At 43.2% G+C, this 17,736-nt stretch overlaps 1 protein-coding gene across 12 annotated transcripts in view; it reads left to right on the top strand.

Moving 5' to 3' along the window:
* The window catches only part of impdh1b (IMP (inosine 5'-monophosphate) dehydrogenase 1b), a 30,553-nt gene that overhangs the window by 9,824 nt on the left and 2,993 nt on the right, over positions 1 to 17,736 (top strand). For 3 of the 12 annotated variants that reach the window (XM_054800893.1, XM_054800895.1, XM_054800891.1), the window contains 14 exons: positions 4,799 to 4,897; positions 5,015 to 5,098; positions 7,986 to 8,034; positions 10,578 to 10,679; positions 10,753 to 10,827; positions 10,896 to 11,102; positions 13,710 to 13,797; positions 14,085 to 14,284; positions 15,177 to 15,267; positions 15,333 to 15,428; positions 15,682 to 15,825; positions 17,193 to 17,337; positions 17,413 to 17,556; positions 17,631 to 17,714. In XM_054800893.1, coding sequence (XP_054656868.1) covers positions 4,799 to 4,897; positions 5,015 to 5,098; positions 7,986 to 8,034; positions 10,578 to 10,679; positions 10,753 to 10,827; positions 10,896 to 11,102; positions 13,710 to 13,797; positions 14,085 to 14,284; positions 15,177 to 15,267; positions 15,333 to 15,428; positions 15,682 to 15,825; positions 17,193 to 17,337; positions 17,413 to 17,556; positions 17,631 to 17,714 — 1,608 coding nt within the window. Of the gene's footprint in view, positions 1 to 2,720; positions 2,914 to 3,163; positions 3,259 to 3,961; positions 4,190 to 4,798; positions 4,898 to 5,014; positions 5,099 to 7,985; positions 8,035 to 10,577; positions 10,680 to 10,752; positions 10,828 to 10,895; positions 11,103 to 13,709; positions 13,798 to 14,084; positions 14,285 to 15,176; positions 15,268 to 15,332; positions 15,429 to 15,681; positions 15,826 to 17,192; positions 17,338 to 17,412; positions 17,557 to 17,630; positions 17,715 to 17,736 lie in introns of those variants that run through there. The other 9 variants (XM_054800896.1, XM_054800894.1, XM_054800892.1 and 6 more) reach the window with 7 other exon arrangements.

The raw sequence follows: 17,736 nt of genomic DNA, 5'->3' as shown, positions 1-17,736 counted from the left end.
GGCTAGCTGGCGTTTCCCAGGCATCGGTAGAAGCAGGAAGTCCTCCTTCGACACTTTGCGGTATGAATTTTCCAGCCTCGCTCGATCGCCGTTTTTCAAAAATAGATGAGTGAATAAACTGAGCTGTTTTGTGGTTGAATACGGCCTCACGTTACTCGGAAAATACGCACGCAAGCTCATTCCAAGCATTTTTACCTACATTTTTTTCATTTTCAAGCATGCAAATGGCCAAATGACCTAAAATACACGTAAATGAAGTAAAATACACATAAACGAAGTAAATTGCACACAAATGAAGTAAAATACACATAAATGAAGTAAAACGCACACAAATGAAGTAAAATACACATAAACGAAGTAAAACGCACACAAATGAAGTAAAATACACATAAACAAAGTACTGTAAAATACACATAAATGAAGTAAAATACACATAAACGAAGTACTGTAAAATACACATAAATGAAGTAAAATACACATAAACGAAGTAAAATGCACATAAAGTAAAATGCAAATAAATGAAGTAAAATACACATAAACAAAGTACTGTAAAATACACATAAATGAAGTAAAATACACATAAACGAAGTAAAATGCACATAAATGAAGTAAAGTACATATAAATGGAAGTAAAATACACATAAACGAAGTAAATTGCACACAAATGAAGTAAAATACACATAAACGAAGTAAAACACACACAAATGAAGTAAAATACACATAAACAAAGTAAAATGCAAATAAATGAAGTAAAATACACATAAACAAAGTACTGTAAAATACACATAAATGAAGTAAAATACACATAAACGAAGTAAAATACACATAAAGAAGTAAAATACACAAACGACGTAAAATACACATAAATGAAGTAAAGTACATATAAATGGAAGTAAAATACACATAATCGAAGTAAAAAACATAAATTAAGTAAAATACACATAAATGAAGTAAAATGCACATAAATGAAGTAAAATACACAAACGATGTAAAATACACATAAATGAAGTAAAGTACACATAAATGGAAGTAAAATACAAATAATTGAAGTAAAATACACAAATGAAGTAAAATACACATAATTGAAGTAAAATGCACATAAATGAAGTAGAATGCACATAACTGAAGTAAAATACACATAATTGAAGTAGAATGCACATAAATGAAGTAAAATACACATACAAGGCCTTCAGAAGACGTCTTCAAAGGGCCTCTAGGGGTCAGTAGTGTTACTGTAATGTTGGTGACACACAAGCACCACACTTGATCGCCACAACAACAGGCTTTTATTGCAGTTTGAATTATTTCTCAACAGGCACAGTAATCCTTCCCACTGTTGCTCCTGTTGCTGCAGTAACTCACGCCAAGCTAAAACCCGACATCGCTTCCTGTCCGCCTGCCACTCAGCTCCCCGAGGGAGCACATTTCTAGCGACACACTCCAGCACAAGTCTTATTTCTGTCTTAAATGGCTTATTTGATCTTATTGTGTTTACTACACTGGGTAACAGGAGCGTAAAGGTGACTATAGGGGTGTTATTTCACATCTTGGGGACTCTAATAATGTTAAAAACCATATTTAGAAAGTTGTGTTCTCTGCTCAAACTACGAAAATATTCCATTTCTAAATAAGGGATCCTACTTTGCGGAAAGTCGCTTATCCCGTAAGATTTGTTTCTGGCTCTGTGGTTATCATCACACTTTTTGCCATTTGCCATTGTTGGTGGACACAAAACATGCACATTTGAATTGAGTCGTAATTTAAAATCTAAATAATAAAAAAACAATGGCGCCTCAGCGCAATGACAGCCATGCCATGCTGATATAAGCCAAACCGTGCACAGTAAAACTCAAATAAGGCAAAAATAGCCTTTAAAGACACGTAATGGAGAGCGATGCTGCCACCTAGTGGCGCTTTATGGGTGTTGGTAGGATGAATACGTGTGTTTACGTTGTAGCCAGATGCTTTTCTGTGTCACAGTAAGGTCCATTTCTAGTTCTACGGTTATCGTCGCACTTTTCCTCAGCTTATTGCCGTGTCACATGCTAGGCTAGCTACAACAACAAGACGAACCCTCAGTGCTAAAGATAGGGCTCTTCGGGTCACCATCGCCGCGGGGCTATCCCAGGCAGCTGAGAGGACGGACACGGCTCGGAATAGCGTCGGCACAAAAGGGAACCACCGACCCACATGACCAGTGACCCATATTTGGTGAGCGCCACCACTTTATAAGATCACAAGGCGAGATGTTGTAGAAAAGACCCGTGCTGCGTTTAAGATGCGCTTTCCAAGGAGGAGCCACGTGAATCCTCAGGCATCCACGTCATGGTGCGGTCACCACGTGAGCGCAGAGAAATCAACGACTCGTTAAGCGGAAACCACGTTGAAATGTCTTCTAGCTACACGGGAGGGGTCAAAGTGGGCTTCCTCATGTGATCACGCTGCTTTGGAATCACCGTGACAAAGTTAGCTGTGTAGGACTATTTCTGTCTCTATGGTTATCGTTACACTTTTTCCTCCTAGCCAACATGTGCCTTCCTGTGGGGCCTCACACAAAAACAAACTAATCATCGCAATGCAATGACACCCATCATTCTTACCGAGAGGCACCCGAGGTCACATGACCAGCCAGTCTGTCTACATAGCAACAGCCTTAAAACACCAAAGCCCGTCTGCGCATGCGTGTACCTGTGACGTCACGGCGGCGGCAGCACCAGACAGCGCGAGCGAGCTTGACGCGGGGAATTGAACACGCCTCCCCGCGGTTAGGGGATGTGACGCCGCGGCGGTGGTACATAACGCCAACACGCACCGTGGCATACACACTCCACGATTACCTTGCTTCTTTTTTTTTTTTTTTTTTTTTTTTACTCATTTTGGAGCCATTGGCGACGTGTCGGATCTTGTTTCCAGGTAAAGGCAACTCTTGCCGACATTAGCTTTAGCTTTCGCGTCCTCACTACGCCTCCACATCGCCGCCTTTCCACCCCGATGCCAGCCGGGTACTTGCTCTGCGTTCTTGGGTCAACTCTGGACCTTGTCATGGAGATAATTACTTATTTTTTTGCATGTGAAAAAGCACCACACGCTAAAAAGACAGCACGCCTCAACATGTCATTGTGGCAGGATGCTAATGCTAATGGCTAGCTGGGGCACCACATGTTTTTGTGCATGAACGGCGGTGGAGAGAAGTTGCCTTGCTGCGTGTGCACTTTGGTCAACAGCAACCGATTAATATTGCAATGCAGCGTGTGGAATGTGAGTCAATGCATGTGTAAAAATAATTCTATGGCGTCCAAGCTGTGATTTCAGTGTCGTTACGGCTACTAAATACCGCTATTTAGGCTAAACGCTGTCAATTATTAGCCCAAAGTTTGTTGACTTTCTTGGTGAGTTGCGTCACTCTTGCATCAGGCGTGGAGGTTTCTCATAATGACATTTATGCTAGTAGGAGAGAAAAAAAGCAATTTATGAAAAGTCATAAACTGCTAAAAAAATATTACATCAACACCCTTTCCCCCCCCATGCTCCAGCGTTACAAATACAAAACCCGAACTCCATTGGGAAGTATGCAGAAACAGAGTCGCCTCCCTCCCAATTCAAGCGATTTAGCAGCAACTAAGCCTAAATGTTGTATTCACATCAAACCAATCTCACCTGTCAATCGGCGTGAAAATGTCAGCGATGTTTAAAGTGTGCCATAAATGATCCTGTGTAAAAGAGGATGTGGTTAGCTAGCGGCCGATGTATGTCGGCAGCACAGTTAATACAAGTGCTGCAATTAATGGCCGTCGCGCTGTTTAATACGTCTTCTATATCTTGCGAAGACTCGGCTAGCCCAGCTATGTCGTGTTGGCAGTGATGTTTCCAACACTCCCGTCTTGATTGGTTGCTATTTTTTCCCGTCTTTGAACCTCTGAAAAACGCCTGCGCCTTTAAATGGATGACGTCTTGTGGAGGCTTCTGGGGGCGCCGCTTCATTTCCACGCAGTGTTTTTGTTGCTAGTCAAGTGTTTGTACGGCTGCCTAAAAGAGTCTCTAAGGGGTACAGTGGTGGGGATTGTTTTTATTGTTGAGCCAGAAGGGCAGCATCCCGGCACCTGATTGGCTGGCTAATGTTGCTATGGTGACCATCCTCTGAGAACATGGCTAAACCTCTGCTTGTAAATGCGATGGGAGAAGGGCAAAGGTATTTAAAATGGCTTTTTAACCAATCAGAAGCCTGCATGAAGTAGTTTAGGGAATTTAGGCGGGTATTCAGTTTTAAGTGATCTTAGTCAGACCCCTTTAATGCTTATGAGTTGTTTGTCCACATCTTGTGTCTCCAAGAACCGCTAAAAATGCATACAGTACAATAATCCCTCGTTTATTGCGGTTGTTTCCAGACCTGACCGTGATAACTGAATTTTCGTGAAGTAGGATTCCTCCTAACCCTGTTTACAATCTTCTAAATATGGGTTTTAACATTATTAGAGCCCTCTAGACATGACATAACACCCATATCGTCACCTGTACATTGGGAGGGAGGTGACGCTGTCTGCATACTTCCCAATGAAGTTCGGGTTTTGTATTTGTAACGCTGGAGCATGGGGGGGAAAAGGGTGTCGATGTAATATTTTTTAGCAATTTATGACTTTTTAGAATGTGCCACGGGCCAATAAAAAAAAAAAGTCCCACTAAGTGTTGGTGTTTGGTTCGTATTAGCGATTATTGGATTCATCCAAGAAACAAGCTTCGAAAGAATGGACTATTGGTTACTGAAGGCACGTCAACATCTCCCCTTGTGTTTTTGTCCCAGCATGGCAGATTACCTAATCAGCGGCGGTACAGGATACGTCCCCGAGGACGGACTCTCGGCCCAGCAGCTCTTCTCCATCGGAGATGGCCTGACATACAAGTAAGACGTCCTCCCGCACGCTTCGCTGGAGCCACCGAGCGCCTTGGAAGGTGGCTCCCCCTGAGGTGCATTAGGTGTAAAGTAGTGCTTTGTAACGGCCAACACGTTCTGAACCAGCAGATGTGACCGACAAGCGTGTGTTGTCTCCGACGGTCAAACGGCTGAAGAGCTTTGCTCTAAAGGAGATGGGTTGACGTACAAGTGAGTAGAACAAGTCATCTTTGAGATAACTGTGATGATTGTCCTCGCAAACGTTACCTGTGGTCCACCAAAGCCATTTGAAAGCAGCCCCGTCACGAGATGAACATGAGTGCCTGATTAACTCCCACTAATTGTCAGCGTGCACGTGCATGACCTACCCGCTTCCGTTAGCGTCCTGGTGTCCAACGAGGAACGCATGACTAAGTTATCATTGAACTCTGCAAATACACTCAAAGCTTTTGTGGGCTAATTAGTGCTTAATGGCGGGCATCACGCTTTCCTCCAACGTCCCCCACATGACCGCCCCAGTTGACATCATGTGACGAGCAGGAGGTGGAAGGAACTCCAAAAAGCACATAGCGAGTGGGTGTCACATTCTCGCCATTGGAGGCCACGCTTTAGCGGCAAGAAATAAGAAAGTAGGCCCCCCCCGGTCATAATAAAATAAGACTTTATGAGTGAAAACAAGATGTGATGAAGTCTGATTAAATACCGGGTTACCTCATCTTGCAAGCCACTGGGCGCCTTCGTCAGGTTGGGACCTGAATTCCTCAATCGCAGCCATGATAGCGGTGGAGCTCATTCTGGAACAGTAAACATGCATGAGCCCACATTATAGAGCTGCCAACATTTCAAGCTGCCATGTCGTTGTGGGGTTTTTTTGTGCTTTTGTGGCTTGAATGCCAAGCCGGTCCCAGACGGTGTGTGTCTCCAAGACGCACTGTTGTGTTCTTGATCCGCTCCTTGCACTGCGAATTTCATGCCTTGTCGCTATTATGGTTTTCAGAAATACATGAATTAATACAGCATTCTGTTTTGTGGTTGAAGACCACCTATGATTCATATAAAAAAAAGCATATCTAAACAAATGTTACCTATTTTTTGCTTAAATTAAGCATTTTCAAGGATAAAAATGGTTAAACGCGGTAAGACATTCTGAAGATGCATCCAAAGGCATTGTAGTGATGTGTAGTGTTCTACACTGGCCACTAGGTGTCAGTAATGTTACTGTAATGTTGGGTGGGACACACAAGCACCAGACGTGGTTGCCAGAGCAACAGGCTTTTATTGCAGGTTTGAAAATGATCCCTAACACGGGCTACTGTTGCCAAGCTCAAACTCAACTCCGAACCCGCGCCCTCTTCCCACCCACTCAGCTCCCCTAGCACCGAAACACAAGCACAGGTCTTATTTACTTTTATCATGTCTACTATATTGGGTGGTAGGAGTGTAAAGGTGACTATAGGGGTGTTATTTCATGTCTGGAGGGCTCTATTGGTAAAACATATTTAGAAGGTTGTAAATAGGTTTTCTATGTGCTAACTGCTCTTAGCTAGTGCTCCTTCCTGCTCCTTATTGGACATGTTGAACAGTGAATTGTTTTAATATAACATTGTATCCATGTTGGAAATAAATCAAACCAAACTGAAAACAAATCACGCTGTTTCATGGTTGAATATGTATATGAATATGTGTAATAATATATATTATTAGTAAAACATACCTTTTTTTTTGTCTACACTGGCCACTAGGTGTCAGTAGTGTTACTGTAATGGTGGGTGAGACACACAAGCACCAGACTTGAATGCCGGAACAGCAGGCTTTTATTGCAGGTTTGAGTGACCTCCCAGCAGGCACAGTAATCCCCGACTGGGCTACTGTTGCGCACGTAACCCATGCCAAGCTAAATCTCAATGCTGAACCCCCAACGTCACTTCCTGTCCGCAACACCAGAACACATTTACAGTAGCGCCCACGAGTACTAGTCTTATTTATGTCTTGTCTTTTATGTCTACTATATTGGGTAAAGGGGACTATAGTGGTGTTACTTCATGTCCAGAGGGCTCTAATCATGTTTAAAACTTTTATTTAGAAACTCGGAAGCAGGTTTCTCAAGTATGAAAATATTGCATACATAAATAAAGAATCCTACTGTTGCGGAAATTAACTGATCACCGTCCCTTGGGGTCTGGAAGCAATTAACTGCCATAAACGAGGGATTAAAGCACGCTGTCGCTCTGCACTAGATGCCGTATATCGCATACAACGTAGTGACGTCAAGGAGTGGGACGGGGGCTACGGATGTTAGCAGCAAGGCTAACGTTAAGTCACATTTCAGCAGCTACATCATGCTAGGTTAGCCTATTGGCGAAGAAGAGAAAGGAAATGATCCAACGTGCAGCTTCTGTACCGGACGGATGGATAGAGCTTTATTTTAAGACGTGTAGCAAAGCCTGGCTGTTTTATTTTTACAAAGCTCTCCGTCGTTTGTGAAGCGGTGGGCTCATCTTGCTGGGGGAGCCCTTGCTGCTCGTCGCTAAGTTGGCAACACCTGCTCCCTCCTGCTACGTCTTCTTATTCTCCCAAGTGTTCTAATGTGTTTTATTGTGGTGACTGTTTTTTTTTCTCAATGTTCGCATCACAAGAACTCGTCTTCCCGCCCCGCCCTGCCGCTGTTGCGTCATCTCCACACCAACTATGTGTTGCTCTCATGGTCGCACGGCGCAGCAAAAAACGATACTGGAGGGCGAATTCCCCGAAGTGCTTGTCAGGCGTCAGGGCAAGAGTTGCCACCTCGTTCCCAAACGCTGCTCTTGTTTTTGCTGCGGCGGTTAAACGCCAGCTGATGTTTTGGCAGGAATCCATGCGAATGCTCGGGGGTGTTTGGAGGCAGACAAGACTCCTCCCTTGGGGGGACACCGTCCATGTCGGGCCAGACAGTCTGTGCCACAAAATAAAGAGCAATAGGAAAATGAATAGAATCTTTCTGAGGACATTTAGCCTTGAATATGTAATATCCATGGAATAAAAAGCAGCGGGTTGGCGGTGGTTCTGCTTGTTCTGCTTCGGACGTCTCTGATGGTTTTATCCCTCTTGTGTCTTTCAGCGACTTCCTGATTTTACCTGGCTTCATCGACTTCACCTCCGACGAAGTGGTGAGTCTTCCCTATTCCTTGGAGAGCGTGTCCCGCCCCCCCAAAAAAATAAGTCTGAGCTATTTCTGCTACTCCCTCACGCTCGTCTTTACACCTGCCAGCTGGTTGCTGATAATCCCATGGAGCAAATCCCCTCTTCTTCCACTTGATTCATCTCGTTAATTGACGTTCGTAAGCTTGTTCTCTTACCCCGTCACAGTCGAAATAGTTTCCATTGTTAGAAGTTGGAAAGGGCACCACCACGTCACTGGGAGGGGCGGAGCTAGACACAGTCCTGGTCTGACTGCATAGCGCCTCCATTCAAGCATCGGGAATAAAAACAATTCCACATTTGGCTTTCAATGGACGACTTCATGGTGTGGGCCTGCTGTGCACGTGGTTACGTGTCACGGAGTTCACACATTCTCATCTTCTAGCTGGCATCTCGCAGCTCCATGCTGTCTCAAAGGACTTGGAGGTGCTGGCAGGTGATTTATTTCTTCGCCCCGCCCAAGCGTGAACTCGTGTGAGAACACCAGCGAGTCACGTCTGTCCCTGATAAGAAATCAAAAGCAAAGAATCCATTGGCACCGCTTCCCACATGTGGAGAATGTTCTTTTCACACGGGCCCCGCCGCTTTTGGGAAGCGGGACCATGGCTCAACTTGTTATTGCCTCCTCAAGTACACTTCATGTATTAGAAGTAGAGATGCACCATATCTTTGTTTTTCAAACTGATACCGATTACTTTCTACTTCTCAAGACAGGTAACTTATTTTAAATCTGCTTTCTTTGTGGAGACGTACTGTAAGTGTAGTTTGTGCACACCTGCAGGTAAAAGGGACTGGAACACATTAGGATTTGACCAACTGTACTTGTTGATTAGTCCTAATGAAATATGATGACATGACTGCCACCACATCACTACTATCAGCAGAACCAGAGCATAGAGGGGGACGGGCCACCTGCTGTGTTACCTGCTATGACAACAAAGGAAACAATCAGCAGCAATTCTACAAGAATAAAGTCAAAATATTAAAAGAAAAAAGTTGTAAAAAGTTACAATTTTACGAGAATAATGCAATATGAGGAAAAATATTACCATTTTAGTAGCCTAAAGATGAAATAAAGACATTTTTTGTTAAGTCATAATATATATAATAAAATAACAAAGTTGCCATTTTTTGACAACAAGAATAAAGTCAAAATGTTATGGGAATAAAAGAGAATTTGCAAGAAAGTTGGATTATGTAAAAAAAAAAAAACAGCAGAAATGTAAAAAAAATATCTGTAATTTTACAAGAATGAAGTAAAAATATTAAGAAGAAAAAGTGTCAATTTTACAAGAATAAACTTCTATTATTATGAGGAAAAATCAGGTCATGTTAGCATGGAGTTGAAATATTCAAGAAATAATTCTTAAAGTTATAGTATGAGAAGCAGACCAAATGGGAATACAGTCAAACTATTCTGGGAATAATTCAGAATATTACAAAAAGAACATTTACAATGGTTATTTAAGAGGAAAGTTGAAGTTAATGAAAATAATAGGTAGGTTATTGTATTATATTATGTATGACAAAGCTGAGATGTGACTTTTTCTTGAACTATGCAGCATAGACGACGTCTAAGCATGTCCTCGCCCAACATCCAAGTGGCCAAGCTTCTTTCATTTTTGACTGACTCGTTGGCATGAATAAATGTGGCGATCTCACGTCGGCCAAGAGACGTTTGGAGGCGCTGCAGCCACTTGCTGGGAAGTTGCTCTTTATTGGGGCAGGCGGTGGTCAGGACGCAACGTGCAGTGAGGAATGAGGGGGGTGGGGGGTAACTACAAGGAGCACAAAGCACGGCCATGGTGTCAGACAAAGATAACAGATCAGCGCTACACCACCAACAGATAAGCAGACACGCACTAACTACTAATACTACGGCATGACAAAACAACAACTTATAACGTAATCGTAATAAATCAGACAGGTTGTCGTGTGCAACATGTACTGTATATTACATAACAAAATACACCAATATTGCTTTCTTGTGTAAAGAGCCTCCTTGAAGCCAACATGACAGTAACGTTACTGACACCTGGTGGCCAGCGCAGCATACACACTTCATTCATCCCAAGAGACATTCACAGTCTCTACATTAGCCGCCCCCTGACCAATGATCACATCGCAAGCCTCGATAACTCAAATGCTGCACCCATCTAAAGCTTTTTAAGGCGCCACCCCGGCGAGACATTTTTCGTGGCGTGTTTTGCAGGGTGCACAACTTGGGAAACGGTCGCTATAGGCTGGATGCTGCAGTGGGGGCGGAGCTGATCGGCAAATATAAAGCAAGTATCGACATGTGCCGATACCGTGCTTTTTCGTGTAAATCGGTTGATCGATCGGAGCACCCCTGGCTATCCATAGATTTATTATTTAGAATAAATCATTATAATAATAAATCATTATAATCATTATTTAGAATTGGTAGTTGTTATTTTTAAATGATTTATTTTTGAGGTGAATGAATTTGAAGTAACTATGATTTACTAATGTGTTTATTTTGGATGGTCAGGACCTAACGTCAGCACTGACCAGGAAGATCACGTTGAAGACCCCCCTCATCTCCTCACCCATGGACACCGTCACAGAGTCGGCCATGGCCATCGCAATGGCGGTAAGACACTAATTAGTCAAGATGATGATGATGATTGTTAGCGCATCCTTGTGAGGAACCTAACGTGTTCTAGCTAATGGGAGGCATCGGCTTCATCCACCACAACTGCACGCCTGAATTCCAAGCCAATGAGGTCCGCAAGGTCAAGGTAAGCCGCCATCATTCCTTTTTCTTCTATGAAGTCTCTCATGTTTCGGTTTCCTGTCTGCTTTTCAGAGGTTCGAGCAAGGTTTCATCACAGACCCGGTGGTGATGAGTCCGCGCCAAACGGTCGGCGACGTGCTGGCGGCCAAAGTGCGACACGGCTTCTCGGGAATCCCGGTCACCGAGACGGGCAAGATGGGCAGCAAGCTGGTGGGCATCGTCACCTCCAGAGACATCGACTTCCTGTCTGAGAAGGACCACAACAAACCTTTAGCGGAGGTGCGTGCCAAGCTCGTCACATGTTTCAGCGGGGGTGTCCAAAGGGTGGCTTCGGGGCACACGGTACATAATAAATAGGACACGTTACATCGCTCTAATGCATGAGCACACAATTCCAGGACTCTGGTGATTTTGTTTGGGTTCTGAATCAGTATTTCCCACACACCCTCGTCATTTCTTAAATCAAAGGTAGAGTGACTGTTTTCGTAACGTTTTACAATTCTAAGTACAGTCAAACCTGTCTTAGCGGCCACCTGCCTATAGCAGCCACTGAAAAATCCCCCACAGCAAATTTACATGTTTTAGACCCTGTGTATAGCAGTCACCTGTCCAACGCGGCCAGCGGCCACCCATTTTGTCTCCCTTGGTCAATATCTGACCGCATATAGCGGCCAAATTACCAACTCAAGTAGAAGCTTCATGCACGAAAAAGTTTAGTTTTTCAATCAATGAAGGCGTCGTGTGTAGACTTTAATTACTGAGTCCTAGCTCAGTCACAATCATTCACAAGATCCACACAAACTGTCAGTTGTTCCACATAAAAAAGCCGTCTTCTTTTGAGCTTGCTATTTCCTGGTCAAACATGTAACTTTAAGAGCATTTGCACCAAAACATTACCGCAAATTAGGCTGGGAACAGGACGTGCTCCCAGCGACGCTACAATAAAAAAAAACATACGCTAGCATGCATGCGGCAGCGGGAGCAAAACTGAGTTGGGTTGTACTTAATTGAAGTATTTTAGAATGTACTCATGTTATTTTTCATCAATCCTCATCCACAAATCCATCAAAGACCTCATCTTCTGTATTCCACACAAACAAAGCCGTCTTCTTTTCCGTTCGCTACTAGTCTGTTAACTTGTCAGTGTTATTCAGCTCCGAAGCAAAGAAGGAAACTTCTCCTGTTGCTTCTGCCAACTTTATTTCTTGAACGCGGCCACCAGACAGCAGCTCAGAACACACACACACATCTCTCAGCATCGTCTCTCCTTCCTGCTTTCCCACAAGGCAAAGGTTAAACAAGCCCCACTACATAGCTGTCCAGCCAATGCCTGTAAGAAATGACACCGTTTATTTCCTGGTGTGCACTGGTCAATACTGTAATGCCGCTTGTTGTGGGGAAGGAGAGACTCACGTCGCCGATGCACTTTAATGGCTTTATTAACAGCGGAGAACACTGCAGGACTTTACATCCACGCCAACATAAACACACTTCCCAACTCTCTCCAAACTCACAGCTAGCACTGAGCCTAGCTCTCCTGCTCGGGACGCCCACCGTCACTTCCCGTCACTTCCTGATGAACTAAAGCTGTAATGACACTCTGCCGTATAAAAAGTAAAATATTAAAAACAAGCGTAAGACATTACTAGCACAGCTTTGTTCTGTGGGTGGTGGATATATTCTATCAGTTATTATTAAGCCTCTAGCTTCCTTTTAGTAAGTAAAAACCTTGGCTATGATTGCACTACATTGTCATGTAGACCTACAAAGTACACTTGGAAGAACAAGAGGTGAATAAATGTATTGCAACTGATGTGAAACTGATGAGGGGTAGGATTAAATAAGCTTTGCTCTTCCTACTCCTTTTTGGACATGCAAAATTGTGAATTGTACTATGTGATGTGCTACTGTTTGACTCATATGCATGTTCAGGATTAAAACCATGAACCATGATAATAACAAGCCTAGTAGTGCTGTACAACTTTTATCCGCAGTCCGCAGTGCCCTCTACTGGTCAACATTATTATTATTATTATTTTCCCTTTTTTTTCTTTTTTTTCCTCTACTGGTCAACATTCAAACTGGACACCAACCTGTCTATAGAGGCCAACTGTCCATAGCGGCCACTTTTACAGTCTCCCTCTAGTGGCCGCTATAGACAAGTTTGACTGTAGTCACAAAACTGTAAAGAGAAGTTAATGACTATTTCATAAAACCAAGAAAAGACTGAGAACAGTGTACATTGTTATTCTTCTTCTGGAATGAGTGTTGCTAAAAAAGCCAAAGAAAAGCACAATTAATTCAAAGTTAATCCACGAAAGGCGAGTTGATGTTTTGTGCAAATTTTGAGGTGTTTTACCAAACATTTTGGTCAAATGATGAATTTTAAAACCACGTGGTGGTTAGTGATTGTATGAACACATAGTGTATTGGTTTACATGCACAAATATGTCAAATGAATACACACATGGTAGTTCTACTTCGTAACAAGGGAAAAATCCACTAAATGTGTTTGCAAGCATTATTAGCATTCAACAGCAAACAGTAACTGAAGTATGTGCTGGTGTGGTTATTGTCCCTGGTTTTTTCTTGACCTTGGAGTGAGTGACAGCAGGAGAGCGACATCTAGACGCAGGATGGCTCTCTCTGCAAGCTGGGAATTCCCTCTTTAATGGCGGGCAAAGCGTCTTTGAGCGCCATCATCAGAGGAACCGTTTTCTTTCAGAGGCCAAAAGAAAGCACAGGAGAGCAGCAGGGTGACTTCACTGTCAGTCCGATATATTTTTAGATATTACACTCATTGTAACGGGTGGAGAAAGCGTGGACACCCCTGTACTTCATCCTTGGAGGGGGCGCTGATGTGACATGGGGCTTGTGTCCCTTCAGGCAATGACAAAGAGGGAAGAGCTGGTTGTCGCACCGGCTGGCGTCACCCTGAAAGAAGCCAATGACATCCTGCAGCGCAGCAAAAAAGGTAAATATTTCAGTTCCACAAACTGAGGCTTGTACCACGAAGCAAGTTGAAATGATGCAAGATCTCTTCTTTGCTTTGCGGCTTAACCGAGCCAAACATTGAAGATGTGGGATCAGCAGTACCTCCAAGCTGGATAACAACCTCATTAGTCAAGTCAGGATGTTCCAGTCCTGCCACAAGCACGTTTACAAATATAACCCACGGCAAAGCAGTCGTGCGCCGTATCATTAATCCTCCAACTTATCCCGCTTCGTAGTACGGGCCTCAGATGTTCTCCCTCAATTCAGGCAAGCTTCCCATCGTGAACGACAACGACGAGCTGGTGGCCATCATCGCCAGGACCGACCTGAAGAAGAACAGGGACTACCCGCTGGCCTCCAAAGACTCCCGCAAACAGCTGCTGTGCGGTGCCGCCATCGGCACCCGGGACGACGACCAATTCAGGCTGGACCTCCTGGTGCAGGCGGGTGTGGACGTGGTGGTGCTGGTGGGTACTGATGGGTCCTGATGATGCTTGAAGTCGGGGATTTGTCACATAGACGATGCTTGACTAGCTTTGTTGCAGCAGGGCGCTTCAGATCCCCACACACGCGGTTTCACGTGGCACATTCATACCAAATACAAAATACTTACATCGACAGCAAAGATGTGTATTCCACAGAAACAGTTCAAATAGCACAGAGCTTTGTCGCCACCTACAGGAATATTAGTAGATGACACCTTTTTTCCACCAGTTGAGTGACGTTATACTGTAGAGCAGGGGTAGGGAACCTATGGCTCGGGAGCCAGATGTGGCTCTTCTTGTGGTTGCATCTGGCTCTCTTCTCTGGCTTTAATACAGTAACATTTTTTCATTGTAATTTTAGTTGACAAAAATCACAGTGATAAAAATAACATTCAAAATATAAAACTTCTTTATGCACTTTAATTCATTCATCCATTTTCTACCACAAGCACAGAAGTCACATTAATGGTAAGAAGTATTTTACAGTATTTATTATTGGTTAGTTTCAATATAACAACATTATTAAAAAGAATAAATTCAGAGAGTTATTATACTCAAAAATTGTTGGTCATGCTTAACAATGCACACATTTAGTTGTATTGTCAGTTGTTGTTAGTTGTATATGGCTCTCATGGAAATACATTTTCAAATATGTGGCTTTCTTGGCTCTCTTAGCAAAAAAGGTTCCCGACCCCTGCTGTAGAGGATCTCTGACTGGTGTAAGTTGCTTGTGTTTTAATTTCTTGCTTAATTGCTGAACATATCATCCATTTGGTGTGGTAAGCATGTGACTGTGTGACAAATCCTCGCCCTGATGTTTGATCCAACATAAAAATCAGGTGTGGTGTGTTTATGATACGTGTTCCCCACCTAGGACTCGTCACAAGGCAACTCCGTGTTTCAGATCAACATGATCAATTACATCAAGCAGAAGTATCCTGACTTGCAAGTGGTGGGAGGAAACGGTGAGAGAACTTGAAGGCAGAGGAATTCCCGAACAGACAAGCGTCTGACGGCTTTGCTCTTACAGTGGTGACGGCGGCTCAGGCTAAGAATCTGATTGACGCCGGCGTGGATGCGCTGCGGGTCGGCATGGGCTGCGGCTCCATCTGCATCACGCAGGAAGGTACTCGCCACCTTCCCTTGGCACGTCACCATGGCAACACAAGGACTGGCCTGGAAAGCTGACAAACATAAAAAGATGTAAAGTGAACGATCCGTTATTACACTGACGGTTGCCGTTGGTAACGGAAACCCCTCCTGGGCGCCACGATCCTCCATGGCCTCCTTGTGTTCTGGGTTGCCATGGAGACTCGGGGAGAACTGACACAAATCCAGAGCTGATCTGGGCGAGCATCTGACCTTCTGGACTTTTGCAGTCATGGCGTGCGGGCGGCCCCAGGGGACCTCCGTGTACAAGGTGGCCGAGTACGCCCGGCGCTTCGGCGTGCCCGTCATCGCCGACGGTGGCATTCAGACGGTGGGCCACGTGGTGAAGGCGCTGTCGCTTGGAGCGTCCACCGGTAAGACCATCATCTCGTGCACGGCCACAAATGAAAGGATGCAACTTGGCAACGCATGCTAGCAAGTCCTTCAGACCGTATTTCATCTCAGCTTTGTCATTGGTGGAAATCAACTTCACTCTTTGTTGGCTCGCTCTTTCCCCGCTTTTACCAAATACTTCAACTTTCTTCTTGAATAATCTTTGTACATTTTCTTTTGGTAGTAGTATGCTTTTTATTCCCACAAGTGGATGATTTTATTCTCATATAAATATTTCCTCAACCTAACTTAATTAAAAATGACAACTTTATTTTGTTTCTCATATTATGACAAAAAAAAAAATTACATTTTCTAAATATTTGAAATTTTTCTTAATGTTTATAAGTTTTGTTTTTGTGGTATTAAATATTTTCAAAAATATTTAAGCTTTATTCTCATAACATAACTTTTTCCACAAACTAATTTCCCCAAAATTCTGACTTTGTTTTGTTTCTCGTTATGACTTTAAAAAACGGGGGTTTTGTCTTTTAATATTTCAAGTTCATGCTATTAAAATTACATCATTTTTTTTTAAATTCTCTGTTTTTCTTGTAAAATTACGACTTTTGTTTTTTTTTTTCTCAATATTTTGACTCTTGCAAAATTACTGCATATTTTTCCATTTTTGTTGTTTCTTTTCCAAATAATTTTTCAACTTTGTTCTTTTCTTTTGGTAATAATATGACTATTTCCGTGATATTTGTCCTTATTCCCATCGTGTTATAACTTCTTCCCCAACCTAATTTTCAAAAACTCTTTCTCATAATATTACGACTTAAAAAAACAAAACAAAACCGTATTTTTGTTTTTGTATGTTACTAAAATGACATTTTTCTCATATTTTGAATTTATTCTGGTAAAATTGTGACTTTTCCTTGTAATATTTAGACTTTATTCTCGTACAATTACATCTGCTGTTTTTTTCCCCCAACTATTTTAACTTGTTCTTGTACATTTTCTTGTAGTATTATGACTTTTTCCTCATAATATTGTGACTTTATTCTTTTAACATTTCCAAAAATGCCAACTTTATTTGTTTTGTTTCCCCTAATATATACCGTACATACACTGTATATATAGACATCTAACATTTCAACTTATGCTACTAAGAGATGTCATTTTTCCTACTAATATTGTGTTTCTCATAAAATTATACAGTTTTTTGTTAATTATAACTTCAAAGTTTTCTCTCAATATTTGGACTTTATTCTTGTAAAACGACTGCAGATTTTTCCATTGATGCTGTTGGCGGGGGTCAATAAAAAGACCGTGCGCGGGCCGCACTTTGGACACGCTCGGTGTAGTTTGTCACCAAACGTGGAGCTGAGTTTCTCATCTGCCGTTGTAGTGATGATGGGCTCGTTGCTGGCGGCGACCACCGAGGCTCCCGGCGAGTACTTCTTCTCTGACGGCGTGCGGCTGAAGAAGTACCGCGGCATGGGTTCACTGGACGCCATGGAGAAGAGCACCAGCAGCCAGAAACGCTACTTTAGGTACGCAGAGGCTTCGTTTAAAGCGGCGCTCTCAGCTTTGCCGTCGTCGTAGTGACTGGTGTGTCTGTTGGCCAGCGAGGGCGACACGGTGAAGGTGGCGCAGGGGGTGTCGGGCTCCGTGCAGGACAAGGGCTCCATCCACAAGTTTGTACCGTACCTCATAGCCGGCATTCAACACGGCTGCCAGGACATCGGAGCCAAGAGTCTCTCTGTGCTCCGGTAAGGACAACTTGCACCTTTTTCTTTATGCCGTAAAACACACCACGACCTTGACACAAACTATTTGTTGGCAGGTCCATGATGTACTCCGGAGAGCTCAAGTTTGAGAAGAGAACCATGTCTGCACAAGTGGAAGGGGGCGTTCATGGACTCCACTCGTAAGTTAACACTTGATGCCAC

Source organism: Dunckerocampus dactyliophorus, chromosome 15, assembly GCF_027744805.1.
Source record: "Dunckerocampus dactyliophorus isolate RoL2022-P2 chromosome 15, RoL_Ddac_1.1, whole genome shotgun sequence".
Lineage (NCBI taxonomy): Eukaryota > Metazoa > Chordata > Actinopteri > Syngnathiformes > Syngnathidae > Dunckerocampus > Dunckerocampus dactyliophorus.
Note: the sequence above shows the minus strand (reverse complement) of the source record. Positions and strands in the feature narration are given on the sequence as shown.